This window comes from Cladophialophora immunda (assembly GCF_000835495.1).
Source record: "Cladophialophora immunda strain CBS 83496 unplaced genomic scaffold supercont1.6, whole genome shotgun sequence".
In the NCBI taxonomy this organism is placed as follows: Eukaryota; Fungi; Ascomycota; class Eurotiomycetes; order Chaetothyriales; family Herpotrichiellaceae; genus Cladophialophora; species Cladophialophora immunda.
Genome location: NW_015622546.1, coordinates 3,367,944 through 3,387,249, shown reverse-complemented (window position 1 = coordinate 3,387,249; position 19,306 = coordinate 3,367,944). Strand labels below are relative to the sequence as shown.

Below are 19,306 nucleotides of genomic sequence, written 5' to 3'. Positions count from 1 at the left end.
GGTGTCGTGTGTCTACAGATCAAGGGCGTAAACTCAACCACAGATAAGTATACGGAGCGTCGTCTTTTCGCCTCTTTCCTGGCACCGACCCGCAGGAATTTACTGTACTCCCAATCTGCTCCAAATAATGAATGCGTCTGCTGAGAGACAATGTTGAAAACTGCGTTCCGCAGGCGGGCTCTGCCCCTCTCATTTGGCCAGCGAAGATGGACAACGCAGAATACAGAAGAACCGTTTCCGCCCGATATCAACGAGTGGTCCCATCCTCCGTCAAATGCAAGCATCTCGGATGAAGAAATACAGAGACTAGCAGCGCAACCTCGCCGACCTCTTACTCTGGCAGATCTAGTCAGGTAAATATCTCTCTCCATCGACTGGTTGCGGACGACGCCTGACTTCTAGCACAAACAGACATGGCAAACCTCCCTTACGAGACTCTGCTCTTCTTTCCTCCGCAAATTTCACGTTGTCCCTTCTCCCGGCCCGCCTCGCACATCGCATCCAAGCTCTTCGGAATCTGCCCTTCATCGTGGTGTCCAACCCAAACGTCTCGAAGATATACAACAACTACCTACATTCTCTCTCCACCCTAGAACCTTTCTACAAGAAACCTATCGAGACCATTGAAGAAGAGATGAAGTTTACAGAAGCCATGGCCGATCTGGTTCGGACACATTCCAACACCATCCCAGTTCTTGCACAGGGCTTTCTTCAATGTAGGAAATACGTGGACCCGGCAGAAGTCACTCGGTTTCTCGACCAACATCTCCGTGCACGGATAGGTACCAGACTCGTTGCGGAACAACATCTGGCCCTGCATATGGCTTCCACGGGAGACGCGGCCAAGCAGAAACCCGACCCAACCCACGTCGGGGTAATCGACCTTGCGCTCCGCCCTGCAGACATCGTGCGCCGGTGTGAGGGCTTCGTCAACGAGGTCTGTGAGTACAAATACGGCGTTCGGGTCTCTTTGGTGATCAATGGAGACCAAGATGCAGAATTTGCACACATTCCCATGCACCTAGAGTACATCATCACGGAACTCTTGAAAAATGCATTCCGCGCCACGATCGAGAATGGCGCCGAGAAGGAGCCCATTGAGGTCACGATTGCCTCCGCTCCTGACGTACAGACCACGAAGCTGGAATCGCTCAAGAAGCTGTCGGTCAGCAAAGAGAACGCATATGACTTCTCCCAGGAAGGGCTCGACGAGTACTGCGCTTCGTCTGACGAGGATGTTCTTGATGCTCTCAACTCGGCCGCCCCTTATATCACCTTGCGCATTCGTGATCGAGGCGGCGGTATCCCACCCGATGCCTTACCCAACATCTGGTCATACAGCTTTACCACTTTCAACAACGAAGAAGCCGCGGCAGCGGCCAATGCCGGCAGCGATGGCTCCGAGGGCTTGAGTGCCATCTCAAACAGTGGAACGAATCAGTCTTCCATTGCCGGCTTGGGCTATGGCTTACCCCTGGGACGAGCTTACGCCGAGTACTTCGGCGGGGGGATCGCCGTACAGAGCATGTACGGTTGGGGCACGGATGTCTACTTGACGTTGCAGGGTATTGGGAATACCCAGGAATTGAAGGACGCGCCCAATGGTTTTGAAGAGTTGGAGAAAGAGATGGGCGATTAGGGATAGAGTCAGGAGCTTTGGCTTCGGGACTTCATTTGCTCCTGCTGGAAAGTGGGAGCACTCATCAAACTGGAAAGCACAGAGGTGTAGCTCTTTCAAGAGCCACCGCGGCTTAGAGGCGCCTCGAATGCCGGAGCAGCGTCCAACATCGTCAATTACTTGCCGGTGAAGGCATTCGGCGGCGACGGACTTGTGTGAGGTTCGTTCAAGTAAACACCGCATGGAGCTTGCCCGAGGCTCTGTCCGCCAACCGTTCCTGCATTGGGAGCCCATACATCTCCCTCGTCCAGCGACAACAGATCTTCCTCGTGTCCTTGGGATCGACAATCTCTTCGACGTTGAAGCACGTCGCCGTCCGCACCGGGTTCATCAACCTGATGTACTCATCTTCCAGCTCCTTGTACCGTCTCTTCCACCCCTCTTCACCTTCCTTCTCGCGGATCGTCTTCAGCTCATGACGGTGACCCACCTCGATCCCGCCGTCCAGTGGCAAAGAGCCCCAGTTGCCCGAAGGCCAAGCGATCCGCATCCAAGGTTCGCGGCTGTCAAGCATGATGCCGCCAGCAACACCATACACGCGACGAGTCACCACGCTGAAGATCGGGGTCGTGGTGCTGTAGTAGGCTTTGCCGAGCTCGACACCCCATTTCATAGTGGCGGTGCGCTCGGCGACTGTCCCGATGGCGTAGCCAGCTGTCGTAGGGAATACATCAGTGTATGGAGTAGAAACAGCGGCGCATGTCCATGAGCAAGAGTTCTAGTATACGAGCAGCAAGCAGGTGGAGCCATGACCGATGTAAGACACGAACGCAAGATGGGAATATAGAAGGCGGGTAAAATACGGGAGACTAGAGGGATCAATCACTTACGAACGTCCACAAACTGCACGACGGGCAAATTGAACACGTCGCAGAACTTGAGCATCTTCATCAGCTTCTGGCTGCCCATGGCGTCCAGCGCGCCCGAGTTGACTTCGCAGTTCAGGCTGAGGATGCCGACGGGCCTTCCCCCCAGGCGGGCGAGGCCGGTGATGCCGGTGCGGCCCCAGAGGGCGCCGATCTCGAACCACGAGCCGGCGTCGACGACGGACAGGATGATGGTGTAGGGGTTGTACATGCGCGACTTCTTGCGGGGGATGATGCTGCGGAGGGCGAGGTCCTCGCGGTCGACGGGGTCGTCGGCGGGGAGCGTGGGCGGGGGCTGGAACTGGCCGCACTCGGGCAGGTAGGCGAGCACGGCGCGGATCTGGTCGAAGCAGTCCTGCTCGTCGCGGGCGAGGTTGTCGATGGTGCCGTTGGTGCAGTGCACGCCGGGCCCGCCCAGGTCGCTGAAGCTCAGGCCTTCCTCGAAGGTGGCGCCCTCGACGACCTTGGGCCCGGCGTTGAACAGGCTGCCGATGTCGGCGGCCATGACGCTGAAGTGCGTCGCGACCACGCGCGCCGCGCCCAGCCCGATCGCGGGGCCCACCACCGCCCCGACGTTCGGGATGCCCATGTTCAGCTGCTTGACCACCGTCGACAGCACCGTCACGTGCGGCATGTACGAGTACCCCTGCGTCATGATGGTCGAGACCGAGCCGCCGCCCGAGGAGCCGTCCACCAGCTTGACCACGGGCACCTTGAGCCGCAGCGCCAGCTTCTCGCCGTACAGCGTCTTGATGCCCACCGAGCCGTCGGCGTGCCCCGACCGGATCGAGAAGTCGTCCGACGTCAGGTAGATCTGCCGCCGGATCCCCGTCCGCGGGCACGTCACCCGCCCAAAGCCCTGCGGGTTGTTGCTGGGGATGAAGCCCCGGACGTGCTCGGCGCGCGGGTTGCTCGTGTCCTTCTCCCAGGTCACCGTCCCCGTGACGGAGCCGACCTCACGCCATGTGTTCGGGTCCAGCAACGTGGCGATCCGTTCGCGCGACCACAGCTTCCCAGACGTCTTTTGCCGGATGTATCCGCGCGACGAGGTGTCGGGGGTCGTGGCGATGGTGCGCAGAGTTCGAAGGTGGGTGAGGATGTCGCTGTAGTCGGCGGGCAGGTCGGCGGAGGGGTCTGAGGATCTGGAGTTCTTGGGCTTGCGCGCCCGTTTCGTGTTGGGTTGTGGTTCCGGTTGGACCGGGGAGATTTGGGACGTCAGTTGGTTGAGGCGGCTTGAGGCTGTCGAGCTGGACTGTGGTTGAGAGGATACTGGGTCGTCGGATGCGGGTGTCTGGCCCACTCCAGGCTCTGGGGCGGGCGGGTTTTCTGGCCTGGACGAAATACTTCGCGGCTGGCCATATACGGGGTCATTGATGGTCGTGTTCGTTGTATTTAAACTCTGTGGTTGAGATGAGACAGGGTCATCGGACGGTGGTGTCTGGCCGATTCCAGAGCTTGGGGTGGGAGGTATTTGTGCCGAAGACGAAATAGACTGTGGCTGGCCGTACACAGGGTCATTAACGGTGGTTCCCCTTGCACTTGATTGAGACGAGACAGGATCATCTGTCGTCTGGACCCGACCAGCCCGTAATCCCTGTGCCGGCAGACCGGGCGATGCAGCAGCGGAAACAGGCTGTGCATAGACGGGGTCACTGAGCGTGCCACCTCTCACGCCCCGAGATTGAGAGTACACCGGATCATCTGCCGCTGAGATCTTGCCCTGTCCGGGGCCCGGTGCAGGAGAATCTGGTGCTGAGGGAGCTGCTTGGGGCTGACCGTATACCGGGTCGTTGATCTGGCTCTGATTCGCAGGTTGCGCAGTCTGGTCGGCTCCCGCGGCATCGACTTGCGAATAGACCGGATCGTCTTTCCTGTGCCCGCACCAGTGCCGCCAGCGACCGATGGCCGTGTATATGAGTTGTGGACAGCTGGCTGAGACGGTGCGCTTGTCGGCTGGGCGTAGACAGGGTCATTGATAGTCGTTGACGAGGATGGGCTTTCAGAGTCCCCAGCTCCAGACGAGGGTGGCGAGAGGGTGGACTTTTTGGAGCCCATGGTTCCTCTCCCTTTCAAATTCTGTGCGTGCGGTTTCTCCTTGATCTTTTATCCGTCCTTTTTTTGCGCTGATGAAACAGGCCCAGTAATTGCGAAGGAGAGAGAAGCTCTTTCTTGATCTTCGACCATGTAAATGAGGACGTCCCGTCCCTTTTCAGTCCAGATCAATGGGCAGGCTATGAGCCCCTTTTTTGTCTCTACTATGGTCTCTCTCTTCCCTCCTTTTTTCCCAATCCAACAGTCCGAAAAGCCGAAAGAAGAAAGAGTCTCTCAGAGACTCAACAGAGGTCGAAAGCCAGCGACAAGGTTTCTGCAATGCCTAGGTATGTAAGTGGGAGCCGTCGAGCCGTGTTGTCGTCTGGGGGACGTATGACGCCAATGTGGCTAATTGTCGGTTTCTCCCCCACAACTTCACAGATCCGGAGAACAGCCTCGGTTCAGTTTGGCGAGATGTTGGAGTAAGGGAGCTGCTTGAGGATATCCGAGAAGGGCCAGGAGATGTCGAAGCAGGGTACCATGAGGGCCGGGACCTCTTGTCTAAGACCTCTCCTTCCTTTCCGCTTGAGCATGTGAAGTCCATGATAGACCTTTTCGTAGAATTTCCCAAAGACTGGATAGACAGCCACCATAGCCCTATTTTGGGAGAAACATCAGTATGCCACCTCCTCAACGCCCAATCTCACGCATCCTCGTCGCGAACCGTGGCGAAATCGCAATTCGAATACTTCAATCATGCCATGAACTGCCACAGCCTCCCACAACTTTTGCGATATATACCGACAACGACTCCACACATATCTCTTTGGGCCGGCCTCACCACGCCATCAAAGCCGCTCATGGCCCTGCATCGTATATGAACATCGACTACCTGATCGGCCTGGTCAAGGAGAATCAAATCGACGCCGTACACCCGGGATATGGATTCCTCAGCGAGAGCGCAGAGTTTTCTAGGAGGATGTGGGTCGAGGCGGGATGCGTGGTCGTCGGGCCTGGCTGGGAGGTGCTGGAACGCACGGGGGACAAGCTGATGGCCAAGGCATTGGCGGCTGAATGTGATGTTCCGGTCCTCAAGGCTATGGAGAGGCCGACTGGCAGCGTCGAGGATGTCAGGCGGTTCGCTGCCAGTGTTGGGTATCCGCTGATGATCAAGGCTGTGGACGGTGGTGGTGGACGAGGCATCCGACTAGTCCAAGGCCAGGACTCGCTAGACAACGCTGTGCAGAGATGTGTAGCCGAGTCGCCGAGTCGCCTGGTCTTTGCCGAACAAGCCGCTGTAGATGGCTACAAGCATATTGAAGTCCAGATCGTCGGCGATGGTCGAGGCGGTGTCAAGCATCTGTGGGAACGAGATTGCAGCGTCCAGCGGAGGTTTCAGAAGATTGTCGAGGTTGCGCCGGCGCCCGTGCAGAATCGGAGAGTCATTGCACAAGTCATCGACTCGGCTGTGAGGATGGCAACGAAGCTGAAGTACTTGGGCCTGGGCACCTGGGAGTACCTCGTCAACGTCGAGCAGATGAAGTTTTTCTTCCTCGAGATCAATCCCAGACTGCAAGTCGAGCACACCATCACCGAATGCATCACCGGGGTCGACCTGGTGAAGGAACAACTTCTTCTCGCTCAGGGTCTGCAGAGAGCAGCGGACATCAGACTGGGAGAGTGGCGGGAGGCTGATAAAGCACCGCCTGCAGCATCAATCCAGTTGCGACTCTGTGCCGAGGACCCCCTCTCCGGCTTCTCATTGAGTATTGGCAAGGTCAGCGACATCCAGTTCCCGTCTGGCAATGGCATCCGGGTCGACAGCCACTTGTCACGAGGGGGAGTGGTGGGCTCCGACTTTGACAATATGATGGCAAAGATCATTGTCACGGCGGCAACCTGGGAAGAATGCGTCGTGAAGGCGCAAAGAGCATTGGAAGAGACCAAGGTGCTCGGTGTAAAGACGAATCTGAACCTGCTCAAGGCCATCCTGACAGACAGGACCTTCGCGGCCGGCAACGCAGATACAAGTTGGCTGGAGCAGAATCTGGACCACCTCGTCCCGTCTGGAGAACAGCTCGGCGCCGTCAGTGAACAACGGGATGCATCCCTTCCAGCCCTGTCCTTGTCAAGCAACGCCTCAGGCTCCGCCGTCGGCGGCGCATCAACACTCTTCAGAAAGGGCGACGCCTGGACTCTGGTGCTCGAGAATCCCGCCGAGAAACCCTCAAGTGTCAAGCCGCCCGCTCATCACCTCGCCATCTCGCGCGTCACACGCAATGAATTCCCCACGGCGCTCATCGCCGACATCTCTTACACCGTCCCTGGGTCGAAACCCCGGTCCTACAAGATGACCCTGAACAGCACAACCTCCTCTGCCGACGCCGCCGCCTCGACGCACCGACGAGGCGATCCCAGCAAAAAGAACCACATTGTTCTGCCCATGAGCGGCAAATTGGTCGAAGTGCTCGTGGACGTAGGCGATGAAGTGCGCGAGAACGAGGTGATTGCATTCGTCAAGCAGATGAAGATGGAATTGGAAGTCAGGTCGCCGAGGGCGGGTAGGGTGAAGTGGGTGATTGAGATGGAGAACGAGGAGGAAGGCGACGACGTCGCCGAGGGCGTCTTGTTGGTGGAACTGGAGGACGAAGAGGACCGTGAAAAGAAGCCCGAGGTTAGATCTAGATTGTGATGCGAGCTCGACGAAAGGGGGCTATATTCATACAGGACATAGAAGACTAGAATCGTCATTGCGCCTCTAATGTTGGACCAATGCCCGAGTAACACAAGAAGCAATGAAAACATGCAACTTCTTCCCCGTCCAACCCCTTTTCTGTCTCCCAGAGTAGGAGAGTCATATGGTATAGCAAATTTATCTCCGCAAGAATTCTTCCACCTCAAATCCAACCCTCCTCTTCGCCTTGTCCCAGTTTTCCATCTCTTTAGCCTGTTGTGCCCCCGTCAGCGTCTTCCCTGCTCCCTTCGCGTCCTCGCCAGCTGCCATATTCAATCCTGCTAGACCAGTTTTCACAATCACAGCCCTAGAATCTTGCAGTCGGATCTCCACTCCTGTTCCTCCACTGTGGGATTGAGATGAAGTTACGCTCGAGACTCTGTCCCTGCCAACGCCCGAGTTACCATGTGCGCCGCCCACAACACCAGGATGATTGCCCTGAATCGGTGTCTGTTTGACAACATCCACACCTTCAGCAGGTTCTTCATCCGCTCCTCTTATAATAATGGTGATGTCCGGTCCGATGCTCCCTCGCCATAGTGTAGCAAACCACTGCCAGTGCGCGGGCGGGGAGAAGCCGTCATTTATAGGCATACTGATGGAATTCGCGTCGACGGTGGTGAGCTGGAAATGAGGGACGATGGCGATAGGTATGGCTTCACTGGGATTGGTACAAGAGGTGGTCGTTGCTGGTGGTTGGGCAGATGCTGGACGAGGTACCGAAGATGCTGGCAGAGGAGGTGGAACCCGCGACAGCGTGTGAGAGTTCGATACGGCCGGAGGCGGAGGCGTGGATGGCGGAGGCGTGTCTGGGGGAGGCGGAATGCGCTTCGAGTTAAGAGGGCGTGGGAAGGTCAGCGGCGCTTGTATTGCTCGCGTGTCCGGCCCTGTTGTTAACTCTTTGTTCGCCCACAAGCCTGGTGTACTTTGGCTTCTACCCTTATGCCCAACCGAATTCACGAAAGGCGAGTTGATGGACATATCGGCAGCTTTACTGATCGTCTTGGGTGAAATGGCTGAGTCAAGCTGATCGATCCTGCTCTCTTGTACCGCGCTGGATGAATGCGAGGCGACTCCCGCTTGTAGAATCCTCTCGGACGGCATTGGTGGCTGCGGGTGATCCTCTGCTTCAGTCATGGGATGGTCCTCATCTTGATGATCGATCATGATGGGAGATGACTGTGACCCTGGCCCTGGCCTTGAAGTAATGTACTCGACCATGTCTTTGTTGATCTTGTGCCACTGACTCATTACATCCAGATACGCATCTGGTGTCATGCCTCTCTTCTTCCCTGCACTAGGAATTGCCTTCGCGCCACGCATCATAGAGTATGGATCGGGGCCCCCAAATATCCTCACGGCAAACTTGCCCTCCTTCTCCAACTGCTCAGCTAGAGAGTTGGTCATGTTGTCGACACTGGCAGCGTCCATCCCCTCGACGGCAATAATGGCTCCTCGAATTTGTGGCCTTGGTGACGCCAGACCTGGAGCCGGCAACGGGCCAGAGATCTGAGAGAGTACTTTGATTTTGTTCAACACTGGGATGGACATGATCATAGCCTCGACTCCAGAGCTCTGAGATTGTGTAGACGGCGCCTTGACCGGGGTCTGCGTAACCATTGTCTCGATGGGAGGCAAGGCTACGTTCGATCGATTTTTCTGATGATGAGGCGGTGGTCGAATAGGTTGCAGCTGCGGTGGGCGAGGGTATGCTGCTCGAGGAGGCGACACCATCTGCGGTTTGGCAACTTGGACATGCTGGATGGGAATCTGCTGGGGGTGCTGCAAGATTTCTTGACGAGCATATACACCACTGGAAGTCGGAGAGTGGGCATATGAGTATGATGCTTCAGGATAAACCTCACGAGCAGGTAGGTAAAGACCATTGCCATTGAAACGCCGCCTCTTTGCATCTTGTGACTCTGCGGATGGGGGAGTGGGCAGTGTTTGAGAGGGAGGTGGGACGGCATAGACTAATCGAGGATCGACTCGCTGGAAAGTGACATGCTCAGGCGAAAGGGCTGGCTGTCCATGAATTCTTGAGCCAGGAGGTGCAGCACTGACGACGTAGCCACGTTTTGCAGGGACCGTAACAGCCATCGTTGGTCGTGTAGTAGATGCTGGCGGTGTATATACGGGAGCTGGGTTGGAGTAGTAGTTCATTGGCTTGCCTCCACACTTTGAGCAAGACTCTTGGGCTTCTGCAGACGAAGGGCCAGATAAGGAAGACTGGTTGCTGACCCGGCCGTTGCGTCGTGGATGGTAACGATAACCGGGATACTGCTGCTGATGGCGGGCTTTCTCTTCCTAAAGAACGTGAGAAGTTAGGGAAACAAAGCTCTTTGTCTGTTTGATAATCACAGCAATCTTTATCTCAACGTACTTCCGCAAGCAGATTCCATTCCTCTTTGGCCTCAGCGGACAGACCACGCCATTGTTCCCCAATGATCTTTGATACTTCCGGATTCGGAATGCCTGGATTCTGTGCTATGATACTGGCCTGTTGGTGTTGGCGGAACAAAATAAAGGCTATTGCAGCGTCAGCACTCGTTGATTAGCGATCATCACACGGAACACAGGTACTCTTACAGTTTCGAGGTCGGGGAATCTTGGGACTCGCTGGACACAAACAGATATTCTCTCTGGAATTGGAGCCTTTTCTCACAGCAGCTGGATGAGGCTGGGTTTCCATTTCCAAAGAACGGCCTCGGCGAGAGGGAGAGGTGGACCCAGAGTCACCATTGGCAGTTTCCTGGGGTCGTTCTATATACTCTTCACGGTTGGCACCAGTATGCTTTGAACTTTCAGGTAGATGGGCCGGGCCACCATCTTGGGAAGAAGCATGTCTGGTTGGAGACCGGTCATGGAATAAATGATGCTGCGCTAGGGACGAAGTACGTCGTAATGCAAGGTTATGCCCAGTGGGAGGCTTGGGTAGCAAACGATACCATGCCGGAAGGTTGGGGAGGTGATGGTCACCGGTAGCTGAAGTCATAGCGCACAGAAAGGAATTCTTTGTACTCTGGCCATCCAAACTCTTCTCAAGGGGGAAGTGAGCGAATGGCTGATGGGGAGAGCCATAGCTCTTTGTAGAGCATCAAAGAGAGCGCTTGCCATCCTCGCCTCACCTTCTTTCGTGGTTCTTTGTCTCTGTGTATTGAGTATCTGACGGGATGCATCGTCAGTAGCCATGGCGATGAGCGATGAGCGAACATGCGAGGCTGGCGACAGGATAGGTTGTCTTGGTTTGCTTTGTTCCCAGGCGAACGCAACACGGGAAAATGCGGTGCCAATCACCGTGCACCCGAAACAATAAGCAGTGGAATGTAGAGAAGACAAAGAATGAGTTCATTGCTGCTGTCGTAAGGGTGGAGCATCTGGAGCTCTTTGGAACGTGGGAAGGCTGGGTGTTCAACTGCCCGTTGCACAGCTCATGTTTGATCGGTGCTTTAGGTGCTAGGACTGCTCTGAGTGAGGAGGGAGGCAAATTCTCAGCCGGCCTGTTTCGCAATCGGCTGGAATGCCCGCGGGTACTGCCCTGGAGACCGCGAAGAACTGTGAAGCTGTCAGTCAGTTGAAATTGAGCTTTGAGACAGCGAACACAGCCTGAATGGCGTGATGTTCAATTCCCTCCTGGCCCGGAGGCAATGGATATAGGCACAGGCAGAAGGATGCGAGTAGGGCTTGATGATAGTGATGGACTCTGTTCGTCAAAACGTGACCGTCGTTTGATGGGTTGAGCTGGTTGAATTGGATGGTTTGTAGCGAAAAAAGCCCATGCGGCACTCTCCCCCAATCCGACGGAACGGGAAGCAAATTTCGTCGGAGGGACCTGGGCCGTCGTGGCGACCTTCATCCTGGTAATTATGGTACAAGATTACGCTCGAACATGAGAACAGTCTGCGTCCACAAGCAGGAATGTGGACAAGTGGTGGAGTTGTCTCATTGGAGGTGAAACGCACTTCCCTGCGATCTTGGACGTGAAGCGGCTGTGTTTCATATATTTCGTGACTCGTACTCGTACACTCGTCCTATTCATCATTTTGTTCTACCATCCAATGCTCCCACGAGGCGTTCCTGCCAGACGGTTCCCAAGCAATTCGAAAACTCCCTCTCTTCATCCCGACGCTCTTGTTCACCCAGCAAAGACTCGGACATTCCAATCGACGCAGCCCGTGGCGATGACACAGCGAATCTTGCCCCCTCCGCCGCTGTCCTCCTTCTTGACAGAAGTGCCTGCGCCATTCGTCTCCCCGTTCACGCTTGGTTGGGTTGGAATATCGGGTGCCCACCGGATACTGGTGATAAAGTGCTGGTGGGCATCATCCAGAACCTTGACACATTTACACTCTTGAGATAGATCCCAGCATCGGATGGTTTTGTCGTCAGATATTGAAATCAAATACCGGCCAGCAGGGTGGAAGACCAGTCCCCGTACCCAATTATCATGCCCCACCAATGTCTTGTGGCATGTTCCTCGATTGTCCCAGATTTTGATGATTTTGTCTCTTCCTCCCGTTGCGAGAAACTCTCCGCTACTGCTAGCCGGAGGCGGTTTCTTGTAACCTGCAATGCTGGAGAGATGGGCGTAGGACGAGCTCGGAGCAAAGGCAACACACTCCACCACGTGTTCGTGGCCTAAGAAGGTGATTTTGACTTCGCCCGAGCTTGCATCCCAGAGCCGTGGTATTTGGTCGTTCCCAGCACTTAGCAGCCATCTACCATCGATCGAAGGGACCACTGCCCGAACCCAATCTGTGTGCCCCTTTAATGTTTTGAGGCAATATCCAGTTGTGACATCCCAGATCCGAAGTGTTTTGTCTCTTGATGCAGATACCAAGGTGTTCCCAGATAGGGGGGCGCCAGCAGCACCCGAAGGAATAAAGCGAATAGAAGAGATAGAATGGTCGTGACCTGGTAGCGTCCGGATATTCTTGTATTCGTCGCTGGGATCCCACAGCCGAATAGTGAGGTCGCTGCTACAACTGGCCAGAAGAGTGCCTCCTCTTGGACCACCAAAGTCGACATCCAGCACTGCCTTCGTATGACCTTTTAGTGTCCTTTCGAGCTCCCCTAGCTCCCAGTCCCAGATCTTGATCGTGGAGTCATCCGAAGCAGAAGCGAGTGAGGAGAAGATTGGATGGAATGCGACGGCGGTAACAGGATCCCGGTGACCTTGTAGGGTGTGTCGGGCGGGGGCTCTGGGCAACCACGTCTGGGGGTCGATTTTTCTGTTGGAGGAGAGCGGTGTAGCAGTCTCAATCTCTTGTTGAAGAGCGACATTCTTGGCTTCGAGATCCATGATCTTCTTCTGTAGGCGGACAACCGAAGTCCACTTCTTTTCCAGCAGGGTTTCGTACTTTTTTGCGGTCACGTCGTCAAAGGTGTCGGCCAAATTCGCTTCACGTCGCAAGGTATTTGCACTTTCAGTCATGCCAATCGAGAGCAAATACGCGACCATCGACTTGTGTCTAGGAAGAGCAGCGTCAGTCTCAAAGCTGGGAAAAATGATAGCACGAGACCTTACAGTTCCTCCGCTTGACGAGAGGTTAGCAGTTGGCTCATTGCTGAATTATTTGGGCTCGGGGGCCCTTGTCGGACGTTTCCAATACTCTAGATGCTCATGCGGTGACCAGTACAGGATCTTCAACGGAATACTTGGTCCGCAGATTTCATCAAGAATTGTGGGTGTTGATCTGCCGTACTGCTGGAAGCGATTGACCGTCTACCACAGCTGCAGTCGACCGCTTCTGTGGTGATGCTAGCACGGAGTAGAGTAAAGAAATGAAGCATTCGAGGGCAAAGACGTGGTAGTATAAACCAGAGGATGGGCTTCCGACACAGATGGCAGTTGAAGGATAGTGAATGAGAAAATGTGCAGGGAGACCGACTTGGTCGTTCTTGTTGTCATAGGCACAAGCCAATGTTTATGTCGCAAACTTCACCCCATCTGCATCTCCAACACCACCGCAATAGTTTTCCCGCATGACACTTTTCATGCCCGCGATATCTGGCATATAATTGATTTCACTGAGTCTTTGCCAGCAACACCACTCCGAACAAGCCATCGACGCGTCGCATACCCCTCGAGACTTGTGGTGGGCACTTGCGAAAGGCCTCAGACTGCGGTCGCGACTGCATCGTCGTTTGAAGACTACCGACCGCATGACGCCAAAACAACAATAACAACAGGTGAGTCCCTGTCGAACCAAGTCACGATGTTCCTGAATCATATGCTCCCGTTGACTTCCTATGGACGCGCTTGACTAATGTTCTCCGATAGCCCGTTTGCGCGTCCCAGGAGAAAGAAACCTTCCGTCAATTTCTTCTCTCGGTTACGGATCTTCTCCCCTACCACGATGGCTGACCAAGAGGAAGACTTCTCACAACTGCCGTTGGTCGATAGATTCGTGCACAAGAATTGGAAGGCCCGCAAGGGAGGATATGAGGCCGCCGCCAAAGTGTTTGAACTCTCGCCCGACGAGTCGGACCCCGCCTTTCGACCATTTTTACAAGACCCGGGTCTCTGGAAGTCGGCTGCTGGCGATTCCAATGTTGCTGCACAGCAAGAAGGGCTGGCTGCATTGTGCGCATTTCTCAAATATGGTGGTCAACAGGCTGCCATCAAATCCCGGAACTACACACTGCAGCCCCTCTACGAGAAGGGATTGTCTTCAACGAGACCTCAAGCTAAAGCCAGTGCTCTAGAGGCTATACTGCTCTATATCGAGCTTGACAAATCCGACCCAGTGATCGAAGAACTGTTGCCTGCCCTCTCTCACAAGCAACCCAAGATCATCGCAGCGACACTTAATGCAATCACCTCTATTTTCCACAACTTCGGTGTTAAGATCGTCGAACCCAAAGCTGTCCTAAAGGCTTTACCCAAGGTCTTCGGTCACGCGGATAAGAATGTCAGAGCCGAAGCGCAAAATCTCGCCGTCGAATTGTATAGATGGCTCAAGGAGGCGATCAAGGTCATATTCTGGAGCGAACTGAAGCCAGTACAGCAACAAGACCTGGAAAAGCTGTTTGAGAAAGTGAAAGAAGAGCCGCCGCCCAAGCAGGAACGCCTAACGAGATCACAGCAAGCCGCATTAGCAACAGCGCCTCCAGCAGCCAGCGGTGCGGACGATGAATACGGGGAAGCGGCTGAAGAGGGAGAAGAGGAAGCCGAAATGAATGCCTTTGACTTTGCCGAACCCGTTGAGGTCTATTCGAAGATCCCCTCAGATTTCCACGAAATGGTCGGCTCGACAAAGTGGAAAGAACGCAAAGATGCTCTTGATGCACTCTTCAACATTCTGAACCACCCCAAGATAAAAGAGGCACCATTCGACGATGTAGTTCGTGTCTTCGCAAAGTGTATGAAGGACGCCAATATTGCTGTGGTGACAGTGGCCGCCAACTGCGTTGAGAAGTTGGCATTGGGTCTTAGGAAGCCCTTTGCCAAATACAGATCTACAATCATGTCGCCAATGATGGAGAGGTTCAAAGAAAAGAAGCAGTCCGTTGCGGACGCTCTAGGAGCTGCACTGGACGCCGTTTTTGCTGCAACATCTCTCAGCGAATGCCTCGAGGAGACTTTGGGCTTCTTGCCCAACAAAAACCCCAATGTCAAGGCGGAAACAATAAAATTCCTTGTCAGATGCCTGCGGACTACCCGAGACGTGCCTTCCAAAGAGGAGCAAAAACGCATCGCCGACGCAGCTACGAAGCTCTTGACCGAGTCAACCGAAAATATCAGATCCGGCGGTGCTGAAATTCTGGGGACACTCATGAAAATCATTGGTGAGCGTGCAATGAACCCTTATCTAGATGGATTGGACGACATTCGAAAATCTAAGATTAAGGAGTACTTCGATGCTGCCGAAGTCAAAGCGAAAGAGAAGCCAAAGCCTGCTCCAGCTCCCGCTAAAGCGACCTCTGCCGTTGGCAGGAAAGTTGTGGGAGGTTCGAAGAAACCTGCACCCGGGGCAAAGAAGCCAGCACCAGTAGCCACACCTGCTCCCGTCGAGGAACCCACGCCTCTACAACCCAAATCTACAGGGAAAGCTCTTCCCAAACCAGGCGGACTGGCTCGACCGGGCCTAGCGCAGCCCGCTGGTCTGAAGCTCGGCGGGCTCAAGAAACCTGCCCCTGGCGGTCTTTCGGTGGGTGTTGGAAGCCCCCAGCGGCGAGTCATCTCACCACCAGCGAGCACAGACGGCGACGAAGAGGCAGCAGTAGTAGTGCCGTCTCCATCTAAGTTTGGCATGGGTCGAGGCGGACTTGCTGGCCGACCTTTGTCTAGACCGGCTGTCGCTGCTCCACTATCGCCTCCATCGACAGCACCACCATCAAATGCGCTTTCGGTGGTGGAGCGAGCAGAGCTGGAGGAATTACGCGCGGAGAAAGAACGACTCACAGCCTTGACCGACAGTCTTCGAAGCAGCAATGCCAAACTCACCGCAGAAATATCAGAGCTTCAGAACCAGAATGCACAGCTGATCGAAGATCATACACGCGATGTTCTGCAGATAAAAGCCAAGGAGACACAACTAGTCCGGGCGAGAGGTGAATGCGATGTCTTGAAAGCAGAGGTCGAGAGTGTTAGGAAAGAAAGCGAGCGTTACAAGCGAGAAGTGTCGCGACTCGGGCGTGAGAGTATTGGTCGAGAACGAGAGGATATGATTCGTGGCCGAGCATTGGATGAAACCTCGACCTTTGGCAGTGAAGGTGGAGCAGGGGGCATATACGAAGACCCTTCCTTGAGCAGTCGATACCCTACGAACGGAAATGTTCATGCATCGCGGCCTACCAGCACAGCATTGCATCGCACCGGAAGCTCAGCAAGCACGCAGAGTGGACGGGCACAATCGCAGGCCAGCAGCGCAAAACCCAGACCGCAGAGCGGATACACGTCCCATGGTAATCGGCTCGACCTCAGTCCTAGTGAGGAGAAAGAAAACAATGGGCTCGGGATTGACCCTCTAGGTGCAACGAGGAGAAAAATCAGTCCGCCTATGGCATCTAATGGGGCTAGTGGGAGGACTAGTCCACAGCGATCTGGACATACACCTGCATACTCCATGAGCAGAGAGGCTAGTGACTCTGGTCTGTCTGCAGGAGCAGGACCTAGGGAGTCAGGGAGCAGGCCGGAAGAGAATTGGAAGCGGGCGGCAGAAGTGACGAGCCAGTTGAAAGCGAGGATTGAAGCAATGAAGGTAAGTCGCCCCCTTGTCCCCCCAAACTCGATGGGCGTGTGTGTCTGTAACTGACATGGATTGCTTCAGGCACGGCAGGGCTTGTCGCGGCATTAATCGGAGCTATCATGGGTAACGGAAAGCGATTCGACTTAGCTGATTAGGAGCACTGTACCGATGATGGAGCAAGCGAGCAATTCTGTTACTTATTTTCCTTGGGACTTTTTGGGGTGTCATACTGTGCTCAAGACAGGGCATGGCACACACGTGGCGGAGGAGACTTTGGAAAGTTGGTTTGTTTAATGTACAGTGCGCAGTTCATCACTCACTGCCTTCGTCGGACGGCCGCGTATTCTTTGTGGTCTTGTCCCTGGCATCGACGACCAAAGGGTTCGTTCAGTTGTTTCCACTGGAGCTTTCCAAATTGGGAGGAGTTGGAGATAGAGTCGATTGGCGTTGTAATGGACCTTTCCCAGGAACGGCCGAGCCAAGTTAGAATCAATTGATACCCAGGGAGACTGTGCCCTCAGACTTTGACATGTCCTGTCTGGCCCGTAGACTCATCCAGGGCTTTGGAGTGCCGCCTACTCGTGGACTGCTCAAGCCTACCTGCCGCCCGTGGGGGGAGGACGACCACGGTCCTACGTAAATGGACTACGAAACCGATTGAAATGGGAAGAGGGCACATGGGTGGCAACAGGAAGCTCCCTGTACCAGAGAATCGCGACGTTCGAAGGGAGTTGCACGAGGCACGAAAGAAAGGCTTGCCGTGGTTGGAGGTAACATAGTGTTGTTGGCATGGATCAATTTTATTTTTACTTCGTCTCAAAAGAGCCGCTTTTGTGCCGGTAGCCTTGACCTTGACCTTGACCTTGACCTTGACGCGAACCATCATCACGACCACGAAGGCCCGGGACACGTAGCTCACACACAACGAGATGGGTATGTAAGTGCTTGCTTGCGCGCAGACCCGGGGGAGTTCGATGGCCGCTGCCTTTGACCCCGGCTCCTTCCATCAGTCCGGCAATGACAACCGCAAGGCAACAGTTTGTTTAGCGGACCATAGCTTCGGTCCCGGGCGTCAATCTCTCTCTTCGTCGACAGGTACCCGGCCAACGTTCAATGACCGTTCTCCTCCTCAACATTCAGCACGCATCCCATGACACGACATGAGCAAATCGAAAGCCATTTGTCTCAGAAGTTGCACCTTGGGTTCTTTCTCCCAGGAGGTCCCGGAAGAACAGGAGGGGCGAAAGGGGAGCGGGTGGCTTAGATCTTGATGGCACTCTCGATGGCCTTCCTCTTCTTATCCATCCTGGCGACGGCCTTGACACCCATGATCCCACCACCCCAGTGTCTCCTATGCTCCTCGTACTTGTTGGTGTAGCCCTCATTGATGGCGTTGACCAATTTGGACAACTCCGACTTGTCCTCGCCCTTGACTTCCGTCAGAGCAAGCACGGCAGCGGTCTTCTTGTGAACCACGGTGCCAAGACGGGCTTTTCCCTTGATGATGGCATAAGGGACACCCATCTTCCGGCAGAGAGCAGGGAGGAAGACGACGAGTTCGATGGGGTCGACGTCGTTAGGGATCAGAACGAGGGATGCCTTCTTGGCTTCGATGAGGCCGACGACGTGGTTGAGACCGTATTTGACCGTGTAGGGTTTCTATTGTGGCATGAGTATCCAGATAATTTCGGAGTCCAAGATGCTCACCTTGCTCACATCCTCCTTCTTCTTCCCCTCTTGCACAGCAGTCGCCTCCTGGTGGAGTCTCTCTTTCTTCTGTGCCTTGGTCTCAGGGCGGTACTTGTTCAACAACTTGAAGCATTGCGCCGCGGTGTTTCGATCGAGAGTGTGCTGGAACTGAGCGATCGCAGGAGGGACCTTGAGGCGCATGTTCAAAATCTTCTTTTGCCGCTGCAGGCGGATGTACTCTGGCCATCTATCCAAGTGTCAGACCACCTGTTCCGGCTGTAGAGATATCAATGGGCGGGTTCGTACTTGACCATGCGAGACAGGTTTCGTTTGGGCTGGACATCTTGACCGATGCCAAAGTTCCGAGGGCGCTTCTCGAGGAGAGGGTTCTAAAACCGCCGCGAGTCAGCAAGTTAGCTCAGCCCACCCTTACCAAAGAGCTCATCCACTGATTTCGCAGAGAATGAAGGGTTCGCAGAAAATACAGAGAGCAGGGACGTACCTTGGCAGCCTTCTTGGTAGCACCAGCCTTTCCTTGCGGAAAAGGCGCGGGCGCGGGTTTCTTCCCCTTTGGTGGCTGTCATTGAGCAAAGAAAACGTCAGTAAACATCCTCCCACTGACACAAAAGTTTTCTTTGAACTCTAAGGAGAAGGGACGCCCAGAGCAGTGGCAAGCTGCATTCTGAGATTCTCCTTCTCCAGCCGGAGTCATCACCGAGAATCAAGCAAGGCGACAAAGTGAGCGGGATGATTCATTGACTGAGCCCTCAGTAAAGAGGTCAGGCTGTGGAATCCTTCCTCACGCTCATGATGTCCCCAGGCAAATTCTGGCGGAAAATATTGCTACGCATCGGGTTTCACCCCATCCGCTGAGGGCGGCCATCGATGCGCAGATTGTAGTATGGCGAAGGAAGACAGAGACGACGGTTCAGCTTACCATTTTGTCGGTTGAGGAAGGGAAGTTTGACTTGTAACAAGTATAAGGAAAAAAGTGGTTTGAGGGAGGAGCGGAGGTCTCGCAATGTCTCAAATCAATCTGTAACTCGAAAATGTGGAAGTTCGCAGTGTGGGCTGGCCAAAAGAGGAAAAGTCGCTTCTTGGCAGAGGCGCTAGG

General features: G+C 54.7%; 6 protein-coding genes across 7 annotated transcripts; 2 read left to right on the top strand and 4 right to left on the bottom strand.

Moving 5' to 3' along the window:
- Positions 1-32: 32 nt before the first annotated feature.
- On the top strand, positions 33-2,705 carry PV07_10632 (uncharacterized protein). Its single transcript, XM_016397981.1, has 2 exons — positions 33-353; positions 412-2,705. The coding sequence occupies exons 1-2, from the start codon at positions 151-153 to the stop codon at positions 1,637-1,639; spliced, it is 1,431 nt and encodes a 476-aa protein (XP_016245172.1). The 5' UTR covers positions 33-150; the 3' UTR covers positions 1,640-2,705.
- On the bottom strand, positions 1,845-4,599 carry PV07_10631 (uncharacterized protein; the record flags this gene model as incomplete). The annotated part of the gene is made up of 3 exons (XM_016397980.1): positions 1,845-2,332; positions 2,509-4,415; positions 4,484-4,599. 3 exons carry the CDS (start codon positions 4,597-4,599, stop codon positions 1,845-1,847), a joined length of 2,511 nt encoding a protein of 836 aa, XP_016245171.1.
- Positions 4,600-7,327: 2,728 nt separating this feature from the next.
- On the bottom strand, positions 7,328-11,159 carry PV07_10630 (uncharacterized protein). The gene is made up of 3 exons (XM_016397979.1): positions 9,899-11,159; positions 9,693-9,838; positions 7,328-9,616 (listed from the first exon to the last, which is right to left on the bottom strand). Exons 1-3 carry the CDS (start codon positions 10,302-10,304, stop codon positions 7,448-7,450), a joined length of 2,721 nt encoding a protein of 906 aa, XP_016245170.1. The 5' UTR covers positions 10,305-11,159; the 3' UTR covers positions 7,328-7,447.
- Positions 11,160-11,192: 33 nt separating this feature from the next.
- PV07_10629 (nuclear distribution protein PAC1) lies at positions 11,193-13,239 on the bottom strand. Its single transcript, XM_016397978.1, has 2 exons — positions 12,837-13,239; positions 11,193-12,780 (listed from the first exon to the last, which is right to left on the bottom strand). The coding sequence occupies exons 1-2, from the start codon at positions 12,872-12,874 to the stop codon at positions 11,445-11,447; spliced, it is 1,374 nt and encodes a 457-aa protein (XP_016245169.1). The 5' UTR covers positions 12,875-13,239; the 3' UTR covers positions 11,193-11,444.
- Positions 13,240-13,267: 28 nt separating this feature from the next.
- On the top strand, positions 13,268-17,035 carry PV07_10628 (uncharacterized protein). The gene is made up of 3 exons (XM_016397977.1): positions 13,268-13,501; positions 13,593-16,515; positions 16,585-17,035. Exons 2-3 carry the CDS (start codon positions 13,669-13,671, stop codon positions 16,609-16,611), a joined length of 2,874 nt encoding a protein of 957 aa, XP_016245168.1. The 5' UTR covers positions 13,268-13,501; positions 13,593-13,668; the 3' UTR covers positions 16,612-17,035.
- A 312-nt stretch (positions 17,036-17,347) lies between these two features.
- PV07_10627 lies at positions 17,348-19,212 on the bottom strand. Of its 2 annotated transcripts, XM_016397975.1 has the most exons (5): positions 19,130-19,212; positions 18,695-18,769; positions 18,499-18,581; positions 18,211-18,439; positions 17,348-18,162 (listed from the first exon to the last, which is right to left on the bottom strand). In XM_016397975.1, exons 1-5 carry the CDS (start codon positions 19,130-19,132, stop codon positions 17,764-17,766), a joined length of 789 nt encoding a protein of 262 aa, XP_016245166.1. In that variant the 5' UTR covers positions 19,133-19,212; the 3' UTR covers positions 17,348-17,763. The 2 variants fall into 2 exon arrangements, with proteins under 2 accessions (XP_016245166.1, XP_016245167.1); XM_016397976.1 differs by having other exon boundaries at positions 18,695-19,212.
- Between the last annotated feature and the right edge of the window lie 94 nt (positions 19,213-19,306).